Raw genomic sequence first — 14,063 nt, forward strand, 5'->3', positions numbered from 1 at the left:
CTGAAACTGTCAAAGAACACTCTCTATCTGCGTTCATGCGTTCTTAGAGTTAGAGACCACTAAATAGATCAGACTTTTATATATATTTTTTTGGAATGATGATTTAAAACTATACTCAATTGCAGAAAGGTATAATTGAAACTTTTTTGAGTGTACGATAGTTATGGGGCTTTGTACCATTGTAGAATCCCTCATTTGAGAGAGCAAAGATTCATTTAGGCTGATCTCTTTTAAATCACATGTGAAATGTGAAATTGCTAAAAAAATGTGAATACCTTATATATTTTGAAAAATATGAACATTGTGAAGTAGCATGTGTGTGAAACAATAATTTCTTTTCTACCATGGGTGTGATATCCTAGACATTTTTATTTCTTATAAAAAAAATTGAAAATTATAAAAATAATTCAATTTTAAAATTGATAATTGAGGGCCTAGGCCCTGAGCTGGTCTGGCAATTCTAAAGTATGAGATTCCTCCAATGAGTTATCTATATGTGTTAGTAAAATTGGTTTTTAATACTAAATTTGGTTAGACTTAACATCAAAATAAATAGCAATGAGTTAATTGTTACAAAGTTTTCAATATTTAAAAATTTTAAGTTTTATACTATTTAAAGAAAATATGAAACGTTAATATTATAGTTGTAAAGTTGTGATTTACAACTATGTTCTATGTTGGCTTTATTCCATGACAAAAAGTGTTGTATTTGCTTTAATTTGTTCTTTGTATTTTGTGGGATTTTATTGTTTTGGGTTTAGTATTAAGTTGGTGAAGAATTGAGCATAAAATGAAGAATCAGTGGATTTCGTGATTGTCTCGCTAGAAGCTAACCCGCAAAAGAGTTACGTGAGAAGCACATGCTGGAAGCTGAAGAGTCGTGCCAGCCTGGAGGATTTCGCGAGTGTCTCGCGGGTAAGGCCTTCCCACGAGATACCCGCGAAACTCTCTGCCTAGAGGATTTTTAAGTGTGACTTTCTTACCCTTCACCCATACTATATATACCCTCATTACCCACAAAAGTATGAGAGGTCATTCAGAGAGAAAAACCCTAGATAGGTTTTCTACAACACATATGCCCATCTTTTAAAGAGAGAGCTACCCATCCTTAGTGAGAAATCATTGTAGCCTCTTCTCCTTCCCTCTCCCATTGTCATACATTGAGAGAAGATTTGTACCCAAATACAACCCACACATTTTCAAAGTGTAAAGAGTGTTTTGGAGATTAGGAAGCTTTGGGGATTTTGTAAAAGAAGCCGGTGAGGCTTGGCGGATGCAATAGGGTGTATTGCGGGATCCGGATAGCTAGACAAGACACGGTTCTGAGAAGTCTTGTTGGAGTAGGGGCTTAGAGGGCTTAGGTACATTGGGTAGATTAGACTTGGAGAATCTCTTGCCATTCGTGTATCCCAACTTATTGTCTAGTGGATCAATTTACCGCTTGGAGGGCGGCAGAGAGGTTTTTCGCCGAGTTCTTTGGTTTCCTCTTCGATAACACATCGTCGTGTTATCTTGTGTTTACATCTCTTTTCCCTTACTCTTGTGCTTTACTTTTATTGTTTGTTGTTCATATTTATGCACTAGAGTAGTATCGGTTGATTACGCTTCATTTACTCTTGTTTCCGCACTTAGATAAGTTAGAGTAAAATCAACCGAGCCGTAATTTTTTAATTTAGGGTCTAAACAACTCTTGTATTTTTAACACAAATCCGAGCTTTCAATAATTGAGTGTTTAAATATAGAATAAAAATTTTAAACTCAATTAATATATATATATATATATATATATATATTAATACCTTATGTTTCAAAATTATGATTCCTAATTTTTATGACTTTGAGATATAATAATTTTACAGAAATCAGGAGATACAATTGTAGAAAAAGTCACAAATAAACCTTGGAAAATGTTGTATTGTGCTCTTATATTTTTTTCATTGTTGAAAGATGAAGCACGATACCAATTGAAGAAAAAATTCATAAAAAAAATTTAGATAATTAAATATGTAATTTGAATAGGTGACTCATCAATTCGATCAACCTGGCTGTTTCATACGTAATTGATATGTAATTCATCTCATTCTAAATAATTAACTTAAGAAAAAAAGTGTAAAAATTATTTTTCGGAGGCAAGAAAAAAAATGCCAATTGATTATTGGAAAAATGTGCAGAGATTATGGGAAATTTTCATCATAATGGACACACACACACACACACACACAGATATATATATATATATATATATATATATATATATATATATATATATATATATATATATATATATATATATATATATATATAATAACTAATAGCCGAAATGTTTGACTTTTTGTTGACCGCTCCTCATTGCACAACGTGGATACATAAATTACTGACACGTATATGATTAAAAACACAAACAATTGTATATTTTTAGTTAAACGTTCACCTTTAAAAAAAAAAAAAAAAACCTGCCTATTATTACAAACTTGAGACATAACTCTTGGGGCAATATTGTAGTTATAAATAAAACATCACTTTTTTTTTTTTTTATATATATCTTTGTTGCTATACCGAATAGTTATGTCTTTTCTCCTTCACAGATTACATATAAATAAAATTTTTTTTTTCCTTTTAAGTTTTTACCTTCACAACCCAATAAAGTACTCTGTCTTGATAAATCATAAACCCTTTCTTCTTCTTTGCCTCTCTCAATTCTCAAAACCCCTAAACCATAGCCCATGGGCGCACTCTTACTCCTTCAGTGGCAAAAAGTGTCAGCCTCCCACCACCGTCATATACCACCAAAGCTGCTACTAGTGCAGGTATTTTTAAATGTTAGAGATATATTAGACATATTAGCCTAATGTAATAGGCCCAAACCCACTCATACTTGTACTAGTAGTTTAGGGCTTAGTCGCCTATATATACTCATGTTAGGGTTGATTGTAACACAGGTTTGTACTACACTCTTGTACAATAAAGATGTAACTCTTAAGGGATTCTTCTGTGGATGTAGGCCGACAAGGTTGAACCACGTAACGTTCGTGTTCTCGGTGTTCCTATTCTAAGCTTCCTCTTCCGCATCAACTCTAGCATATACAGCATGGTATAACACATTGCATTGCTAATATATTTAACATGGTATCAGAGCCATGGTGGATGTAGGCTGACAAGGCATTCCTCCGTGGATGTAGGCCGACATGGTTGAACCACGTAACCTTCATGTTCTCCGTGTTCCTATTTTATGCTTCCCCTTCTGCATCCACTTTAGCATATACAACATGGTATAACACATCGCGTTGCTAAAATATTTAATATGGTATCAGAACCAAACTTCATTCTTGGCATCAAACAAACGTCTTTAGCAAACAAAGAAGATTATCATATGCACACCACCATCTGAAGTCACACATGCTTGCCTACTAGATCTAGACTCCATGGCATCTCGTAGCCACCATTGCTCTGTGCTGTATCAAAATCCAACAACCAAGCAAGCCGTGACTTAACTTATCCAATCTGTGCAAATCCAAGCTTTGCCTGATGAAACCAACACCATAAACGTGCTCCACGACCTCCCGAGACCAAAGCCCAAGAACTCAGCCCCCAATTGCAGCCCCACACGCCACCATACGCCGCCAACGGCTTCGACACCTCCCCATGCATCGCTGAAATTCTTGCCTCCCAAGTAGGTTTATAGTTACACATACTGTTCTTTCGGCCTCACAGCCCACCGATCTGCAAAACCCGAGAAGTCCAGTCGCCTATCTCGCCAACACACACCCACACACACCGCCTAGGTTTTTGGGTTCTCCTCCACGTGTTGGTGACATCTCACGCTCTAGCCACACACCGAAACACTTGCTGATCTCATCTGATGTCATCACTTCACGTCAACAGCCACGCAAACACTTCCACGTTAGCTTAATCCACGTCAACCCTAGCTAAGTCATCAGCCACGCAGCTCGCCATGTTAGCATTGTCGCCTCATCAACACCATGTCACTTAGCGTTGACTCGGACCGACTCGACCCGGACCACCCAGATCTGACCCGTGAGCATTGACCGTTGACTTTAACCCTAGATCCGTTGACTTTGACCATAATGGGCTTTGACTTTTGCATTGACCTTTGGCCAAAAGTCAAAACTTCCAAAAGAGCCTATCTTGCTCAGTTTTTCACACAGATTCCAATTTTGGACTCCGTTTCTTCATTTGAAATTGGTCAATTGGCACATTCTTCATTGTGGTTTCTTTAAAGGCATTCTTCAAGGCATTTCCAAGTGATCTTCTTATGCTTATCCAACCTCAAGCCTTCATCAAGCTTCTACCTTGAGTTTGAAGGAGGGTTTTAGAGATATATTAAACATATTAGCCCAATGTAATAGGCCCAAGCCCACTCCTGCTTGTACTAGTAGTCTAGGGCTTAGTCGCCTATATATACTTATGTTAGGGTTCATTGTAACATAGGTTTTGTACTACACTCTTATACAATAAAGATGTAACCCTTAAGAGATTCCCTCATAGATGTAGGCTAACAAGGCTGAACCATGTAACCTTCGTGTTCTTAGTGTTCCTATTCTATGCTTCCCCTTCCGCATCCATTCTAGCATATATAACATGGTATAACACATCGCATTGCTAATATATTTAGCATTAAACAAGAAAATTGGTGTTGTATATGATTTAATTTTTGTTATCTTAGATTTAGGTATTTAGATTATTGGTTTGATTTTCTTTAATTTAGGTATTTGGATAATTGGTTTTGATTAAGGTTGAACCCATGCAAAGTCGAAGATATCTACTTCTTCTTCAACTCTCTCTCAGCCTCTCCATCTTTTCCCTGAAAAACACAAAACACGAACTAACCTCTGACCTCTATGTTATTGGTGTTATATACCATAATTTTATTGCTCTTTATTTGTCTAAGTTGATTGAAATAAATAAAATTTACTGGTAATATGTTATTATGCTATAAATTGTTGTTAATTTTAGTAAATTTTATTTATTTACTGGCCTTCTTGGGCCTCTGTTTAATGTGGATTTTTCCTTCCTTTCTGTTTTAATTTTGTGTAAATTTACTAAATTATGTGTATTTTTTAGATGGTGGTTTGTTCTCCTTAATTGAGTCGCAAAGCTGAGAGTGTTATGAATATAAAACAAAGTTACTAGTGAAGGATCTGTCATTTGCAGGCCACAAAACTTGCATAAGTTTGCATACTCTCAATTTGGCTTTCAATATTGGTCATTGTCCCTAGCAGGCTATACAAGAAGACTTCCTTTGCATCTCTCACGCCTACATGAACCACATTGTGAGTGTCCTTTCGGTGTTTTTCTTACTTTCTTTTTGTTTATAATGCTCATGGTATTGGAAATTTTTTGTATACTTCATTGTATGAGTGTGATAAATTATAGTGGTTTGATGTTAAATACTTAGTAACTATATATACATTTGTATTTTGTTTAAAGTTGTACTACAAGTTGAAGATTTTGGTTGGTGACTATGTTATTTGCTCCCCAAAGTGTTTGTAAAAATTCCTAAACCAAACTTTCCATCACTTAGGAAGTACAAGGTAAAAAATCTAATAGAAAACTTTCCATCCTTACTAAAAGTTGTTTTGAATCTTAACTTCAATGTGAAGGGTTCGCTGAATTTTTTCAGATAAGCTTTCACTTTGAGGAAAATATTTCCTATTAATGTAGCAGTCCTATACTCCAATTGTTGAGTGCTCTATGTATGGGGATATTTAGATTTTCTTAGGAATTTTGATTCCTAGGAATAGTTTTTTTGTTAAGGTGGTGCCGTCTTTGTTAGAAAAAGAGGAAAAGGAAGTTTATAAAAAGCCTAAATTTGAGATAAAGAAAGGGTATTTCTTTCCCCATTGTTACTTCCCAGAAATGGCAAAAATAACTGTTTCACTTGAACTTGGGACCTATATGGCTTGAATTGTTTAGAACTTTCTATGTCTGAAGCAATTTAGTAATAGTTTTCATTTTTTAATCCTACTTAGTTTCTGAAATATATATTTTTCATCTATTCTTTGTTCGCCAATATCTATTTCTTTCAAATGATAAATGTTTCAGTGACTCTACTTCTTTACACTATCAATGTTAAAGCTGTTCTCTATATACAGGTGTTGAAGGTAGCATTGTGGCTGCTGCTTCTAAAGATAACACTCTAAGGTTGTGGAAGGTAAAAGGCTATGTTTCTTCAAAATATATCGAATTCTTGTGAGAAAGAGTTCCATCCATGTTTGAAGCATAGTTTCTGGAATAATAATAGTAACAATAAAGAAATGAATAGATATTTTGGATAAAAAAAAATAATTACTACCCACAGTAGGCTCAATATAAGCATAATACAAATTGCACCATGATATCACAAATATCCACCAAAGAAAGGGTCTAGCAATGAGTTCTAAGGAAAGCATCTTAAACAAAAACATTTATTTCTTTTTTAATCACAATGATCCTCAAGGTGTGCCAATCATAAGATAACTAATGTCTGTCTTATCTTATCTAAAGTCTGTAACTTCACTTTTTTATTCCATTGTACCTTTTCCTTTGTCGTGGTATTTTAAAAGCTTGTATGTTTTCATTATAGATAAAAGTCTGTTACAAAAAATATATAACGAAAGCAGTTAATGAAGAAGGAATTAGCTTGATGAAACAAAACAAATTTACATCAATGGGATTTGGATATGAATTTGATGTGGTAGTTGTTCCTAATTGGTAGATTCTCTTTAAGTCTAGATTGTTTGATTAAAATCCCAAAACAACTTTTAGTTTTGCCAATTGAATAGTGGTTAATAGTATTGCTATTATATTTGTACTCCAAATGATTTTGCTGACAATGCTTTTCATCTTTATGCATATGTAGTACCACCTTAGTACCTTAAAACTTGGTGATATGACCTTTTTCGCTAATTAGTAAGAGGGCTATTTTCTGCATTTTCAAGTTGTAGCTTATCATGTAAATTATGCATGACTGTCCCTTCTTAGGCTCATGCCACTATATTTTCATTAAGAAAATAAATGGGCATTTTAGTTTTGCATAAGGTGGTCATGAAATTCATTTTCTTTTCCCTTAAATTTTAAAATAGTTTGCCCTTTTCATCATATTCTTGATCTCTAGGAGAATATATCTCGTCTAGTTGACAATAGACTATATAATATGCTGGGTTTAGAGAGATTTTATCAACTCCTTCTATGAATATATATGAGAAATATGACTTTCCATTTTGAGGAATATTAAACGGCTCAATGGAGGAATGAAGTTCATGTTCTAGGGGAATAAAAACTTTTTTATTTGGATTTTCATTTAGAAGAAAACATGTAGCTTTAAAGGAGGCTCAAAATTTGTTTATGTTAATAGAATAAAAACAATTTGTTGATTACTTAAGGTGCCAACAAAACTTTTTGATTGCATGATTTAAGAATTGTCATTGGGACAGTTTAAGTTTAGAATTTATTTTTCATTTATTAGGAATATCAGGTGAATAATTCATGTGTATATTGCTATCACATACATTTGATAGGTTTACCTACAAGACAAGGTTTTGCTCTGACAATAACCAAATGTTTACCTCTCTTTCTTTATAATTATTACTATTGCATTCATTTGATTGAAAGACCATAGTTTAGCTTAAGATTTTCTAATTTTCATTCTTTTGATATTTGGGGGTTAAGCATTCTTGATCAACTTCTTTTGTATTTCTCATGTCTTCAGAAATAGCAAAAGATGTGAGTTGTGTACTTTTATGATGCCTGGACTGCACAAGATGCAACTATTGTTAATGAACAATTGGATTGCACAAAATGTCTCTACAATTTAAGATCAGATAAGTTACAATTTGAATTTCTGGTTTTTGGATCCAATTTGGCACATTGCTTTTCAAATTGTGTTCATTTAATCAAAGCTTAACAATAAGGTTCTAAATATTTTATAGATTTTTGGGTGTTAGTGGCAGTTAATTACTATTTTTTTGGGGATAGATTTGGTTTTAATTATGGTTTTGATTTATTTTAGTTTCTAGAAGGCTTTTCCAGTTACTTCTTCATCTACTACAATTCCAAAAGGCTGATTATTTAGTTTGTAAGAAATTTTTCTTTTTTGGTTTTTAATTGTTCTAATAATGGTTGAATATTTTTGCTTATTGTTTTTAGGTACACAAAACTGTTCGTTTAGGCTATTATTGGATTATCCTCGAACTCAGATTCATGATTTGAATTTTTCACAAAGGTAGTGCTCAGTGATGGCATTACACATTGAACTGAAACATAACAATTCAATTGTGTCTCTTGCTGCTACTATCATTTCCCCTGATGAGTAAGAATCTGAGTTAGGTTATTTTGGTATTTTAGACGGTGCAAGAGTGGTGGAGAAAAGAAGGGATAGAGGTGGAGATGAAGGAGTATGAGTATGAGCAAATACCTAAAGCCCTCGAAAAGTTTGGAAACGAGTATTATATCTTTCTTTTCTTTTTGTTTGTTTTTAAAATATTTAATATAGATTTATTGACATTGGGACTAAAGGAAAAAAAAAAACATTTACATCTTAGGTCTCATGATATTTTCATTGTTAAGGATTGTACTTGATTTAGAAGTGACAATTTCTCTCTCAACTATCTATGCTTTTGAGGATGAGCCCAACCAGTGCCTATAATCTCTCCCTAATTTTTTACATCTTTGTTTAATTCTTTGACTAGATTGAAAAATTTTAGATAAGTTATAGACTATGAATTAGAATCATACAAATACATAATTCAATGTGGGGTGTTCATTAACATTTCTTTGCCTAAACTGAATAGATTAATTTTATAAGCGTTTGATATGAAGAACCAGGTAAGGGTTTCCATTAGGTATATAAAATTTGTTAAATCTGACAAAATTTAGCAGTTTTGGAAATCCTATAACATTTTTAGCAGTTATATATAAAATTTTAAGTTCTTTTGCCATCTTCCATTTTAATCTATTTAGATTTTTGTCATTTTGGGTGTGTTATTGATGGTTGATATACATGCTGATTTATCTGGTCTATTAGCTACTCATCCAATAAAACCCTTAGTATCTCTACCTCAGAAGGTACAAAAACAATGTAAGAGAGCTTGGCAAGCTTCAACTTTTAGAGTTGCTTCCTTTCTAATCGAGTCTAAAATCTTACCAATTGACTCTTCCCAATTCATGCTAGGTTCGTTAATTCTGCTTCCAACAATCTCCCTCTATGTTCTTGATTTTTGGTTCTTCATTTTGTTATTTCTAATTATTATTTTTATTTCATTCCTTTTTCAATAAATATCAAGTTCTGTTTTTCAAACCATGGAAATAATAGTCTAAACTACTGGATGGGACTTTTGTGAATTTTGTCACTAAAGGCACAAAATATATGAGAGCAAAATCTACATTAGGTTTGTAGCATATTAGTATTGACACAAATCCTTATTATGTGTTAGGACATATGTGGAACTTGTTAGAACATATGTCATGTAGAATTGGCTAATCCTTTGACAAAACGCACTTTACTTGTAATTAGGTAGATCTTAAGTGGTTTAAGTTTTCAAGCAACATTGTATTCAAGTCAAGAGTTAAAGCCATGCAAGTCTATTCAAGAATCAAGTGAGGAATTGTTGTATTTTAAAGCTCGACAGATATCTCGATAGATTGTATCTATTGAGGTTTAAAAGGGGCTTTTTGCTCGAAGCTCAACAGCAACTCGATAGACAACCTATCTATCGAGGTTTACAAAAATCAGATTTTCAGATCTGTCTTTCATGCATATCCAAGCTGTTTATGTAGGTTTCTTTTCTCACAACCCTTCTACTAAAATCAGATTTACAAATCTGTTTTTTATGCATATCTAAGTTGTTTGTGTAGGTTTCTTTTCTCATAACCCTAGACATATATAAAGATTATTTTAAGGGCCGTTTAAGGTGATGCAACTTGATGCAAAGTGATTATTCACTCAAATTGTAATCGGAGACAATTTGCCCTAGTTCGTCTTTTTCTTGAAGAAGCTGCGGCGTTTGTACGTCATAGGGTTTTATGACCAAGGAGCTTCTTGATCTTCATCGTGTGGATGAACTAAAGAACTTTGCAGCCAACATCTTTCTCAAGTTAATGTGTAAGTCGCATACTGGGATCCGCGCATTGATTGGCTAGTCACGTACTAGGAGTCGTGCATTGAAAGGAGAGATTGTCACTACATTGCAAGTCTAATTGTGTATTGGGGTAAAGGTTTAAACGTAGGTTGGTATAAGGTACTGGGATTCCTTTACTTGTAACCGCTTGTTTTGATAATAGTGGATTCTCGAGAGTGGTGACCTTAAATTCATCTGGTGGGGTATTGCCTCAGTGGTTTTCCCCATTCTTAAACAAATCACCCGTGTCAAATTTAATTTCCATTACATTTAGTTATTTGGTGATTTGTTTGTGCTACCACATGTATTTCATGTTCAATTGACTTAATTAATTTACTTAGCTAATTAATTGGTTAATTTACCCAAATGATCAATACATTCTTGGTCTATCAAGTGGTATCAGAGCGGGCATACTTGTTAGGGAAAAAATGTATCACACAACAAAGATTAAAACCTAATCAGAGTGTACCCGTTCTGATACCACTTGTTAGGGCAAAAATGTATTGACCCCTTACAAATTACTTAATTACCCAAGTTAATTAATTAGGTTCAATTACATGCAATAGCGTGATAGCATAAACAAATCACCAATTATACTAAATGCAACGGAAAATAAATTTGACACAGGTGATTTGTTTACGAATGGGAAAAACCACCAAGGCAAAACCCTACCGGGTGATTTTAAGGTCACCACTCCCAAGAATCCACTATTATCAATCACAAGCGGTTACAAGTATAAGGAATCTTACTAAACCCTTTGGCCTATCCCGAAATATCAACCTACAGTTGAACCCTTACCCCAATACCTAATTGGACTTGTATTGTAGCGGCAATCTTTCCGTTCAATGCATGAATCCCAGTATGTGACTAACTAATGATGCACGGATCCTAGTACATGACTAATTCCTTTGTACGAATCCCAATACATAACTAACTCCACAGCAACCCTTTGATTGATGTAGTTGATTTTGCAATGGTTTCACATAGAAACACCAATAAGATCTTCAATGATGGTGTGAGAGACTTTGCTTGGTTACAGAACCCAAAAGTGTACAAGAAACACAACAATAACTCTTTCTTCTGTAGGAGGCTAGTGTTTCAAAAAGAAAACCTTATGAAGTTCTCTAGGGTTTGGTTTTTCTTTTTCTGCCTCCTTTAAATAGGAGCTTAATGGGCTCTTCTATTACAAATAGGTTTGCACAAACCTTGGGCTATCCTAGTCCAATAAGAATTCTACATACCCACAACCTTGGGTTTTCCTAGTCCTATAAGGATTATACAAACCCATAAACAAATAACCTTTTAGAATAAAAACATTACTGGCTATAGTCTGAATCCCGTAAACTCGATAGATCAAGATATGTGTCGAGCTTTAATGAATCTCAATAGATAGAGCTTCTCTCGAGAAGGTATCGAGACTTGCATATTGCACTTTATTGAGCAATTCTTGAGTAATCTTCATGTCTTCAGCGTAACCACTTGTATTGATCATCTTGAACCTACTTAGATTTACCCAAATACAAGTAAACTGCATTTTGTCAAAGGATATGCCAATTACATAAAAATATGTCCCTTACAATCTTAATTATTGAGAGTCAACAACGTTATGATGGGGGAGCTTTAGCTGAAAAGCCAGAGAGAAGAACGAAGCAATCGAAGAGAAACTCTTTGGGATACAGTGTAAAGTCAACAACAATATGCTTGCACATGTTTTCTCATATTTAGTATGATAATTTAAGCAAAAGTCTTATGAAGAAGGTTATTTATATTGATAAAATATAGTTAGTGAAGTTGCCCCTGAACAATTTAATAAGATTTTGTTGAGTTGATTTGCAAAACTCTTTAAATATTATAAATTTTTGTTATTAGTGCATGTCATATATTTTTACTTTTTGTTAGTATTTCTTTTAGATGTGATGTGTAATATTTTGATTTGAAATTTTACCCTTTTTGTTGTGCAGGCAATAACCAATGTTTAAACATCATATTATTTTTCATCTGCTCAAATTGAAAATCACAACAACAAAGAGACTAGTTTGGTTTCTTTTGTTTGGTTTCTTAACTTCAGAATTTTGTCAGTAGACTAAGAAATATGAGATGAGATCACTACACACACACACACACACACACACCTTGGTTGACCAACTCAAATCCTTTACATTCTAATGAATTATGTGTATTCCTTTGAATATTAGTGTCATAATTAACCATTTGTTTGACTTATTCCTTAAAATCCATAGCGAAAGGGTCCATTTATCTTAACTAAATTTCTCTCAACCCTCCAAAAACATTAATAGTGACATTCATTTTCTTACAGAATTGACCACTCCTTAATTGGAAAATTTTAGTATTTCTAAGAACTTTCAAATTGAAATTCAATTAGAGTTTAATTTTGTGTCATGTATCTCATCTAATCTAAATTTTTAAATTTTTGTGCCAAGTGAGTTAATTCAGTGTAAAAATTGGATTTCAATTAGAATTTAATTTTCTGCAATGTGTATCAAAGTTTAAATCAAAAAGGAAGAAGGGAAGAAGATCAGAAGCAAGGAAAAGAAGAGCTGAAAGTTAAGTCTAGAGTAAATGATAGAAACAAGGGCTAAACGACAAGTCTGAGTAGAAACTACAAGTAGTTTAGTATTAGTATTAGTATTTATGTACACACTTAACATGCACGTGCCTTATGTTCACACATGCTGTAACCGTTTTGGTAGAGTTAGTTAGTTTGTTTCTCAAGGATTAGTGTATATAAACGGAGCAATTCATTGTAAAGATTAATTAATGAGAATTCCAGATTTTTTCCAAAACTCCTATATTTTTCTCTCATTTCTTGTTAATATTCTGTAATGGTATCAAAGTTAGAGCTCTAGAGCTATAATGGCATTGAATTTAGATTCGGTTGCAAACGCAAATGCAGGTTCTTCTCATCGTGTTCTTACACCAATGAAGGATCCTAGCAGTCCTTTCTTTCTTCATTATGGTAAAACTCCTGAAGCAATACTCATTTCACAACTTCTAACTGAAGCCAATTATCCTACTTCGGCAAGAGCCATGAAAATGGCGTTGGAGGCTAAAAGTAACCTTGGATTTATTGATGGTTGCATCACTACTTCAATGGCTGCCACTGCAATTCAAAAACAAGCTTGGTCAATAAACAACAATATGATTTCTTCTTGGATCTTGAACTCTGTCTCGCCTCACATCACAGCTAGTGTTATCTACTGGGACATAGCTTTTAAGGTTAAGAGAACACAATATAGCTTTTCTCAAGCAAATGGACCATGGATTTCACAATTGCAAAAGTAGATCTCTAGTGTTGTTCAAGGTGACCTCTTTGTTACGAATTACTTCACCAATTTGTAAGCATTGTGGGATCAATAGTTGAATTTTAGGCCATTACCTTGTTGTTCTTGTGGTAAAGGTGCCTATGGAGTGAATGATAAGATCATTGATTTTCATCATCAACACTATTATGCAATTTTTGAATGGCCTCAATGAGTCTTACTTCCAAGTACGAACTCAAATTCTGATTATGGAACCTATTCCATCAATTGATAAGGCCTTTTCTTTGATTATACAAGAAAAAAGGCAAATGGCTTTAGGTTTCAATTCTAATCCATCTGTGTGGACTACTGCCTTATTTGTCAAGAGTCAGAATTCAAGCTATGGAGGAATGTTATAGGTTGGTTGGATTTCCACCTAGTTACAAGCAGAAAGGAAGTTCTACAATGGCAAATCAGGTCTCAACTAATCAAGTTGCTTCTATTGAAGCTGATCAATATCACTATCCATCTGAAGTTTCTAGTTCTTCCTTCCCTTATAACAACAATACGAGTGCTTTCCCTTTTACTTTAGAGCAATGTCAACAACTATTGTATTTGTTAAGCTCTATTTGCCTTTACATATGGCAAATTCTGCTATGAATGCTTCTGCACTTTCAAGTACATCTTA

At 33.8% G+C, this 14,063-nt stretch overlaps 1 protein-coding gene across 1 annotated transcript; it reads left to right on the forward strand.

Moving 5' to 3' along the window:
* Positions 1–12,989: 12,989 nt before the first annotated feature.
* On the forward strand, positions 12,990–13,418 carry LOC142644104 (uncharacterized). Its single transcript, XM_075818782.1, has one exon. It carries the CDS (start codon positions 12,990–12,992, stop codon positions 13,416–13,418), a length of 429 nt encoding a protein of 142 aa, XP_075674897.1.
* The last annotated feature ends 645 nt before the right edge of the window (positions 13,419–14,063 follow it).

Source organism: Castanea sativa, chromosome 7 (assembly GCF_040712315.1).
Source record: "Castanea sativa cultivar Marrone di Chiusa Pesio chromosome 7, ASM4071231v1".
NCBI lineage: Eukaryota > Viridiplantae > Streptophyta > Magnoliopsida > Fagales > Fagaceae > Castanea > Castanea sativa.

Coding starts and splice junctions, on each gene's coding strand:
- LOC142644104 (XM_075818782.1), top strand. CDS start 12,990: ATGGCATTGAATTTAGATTCGGTTGCAAACGCAAATGCAGGTTCTTCT.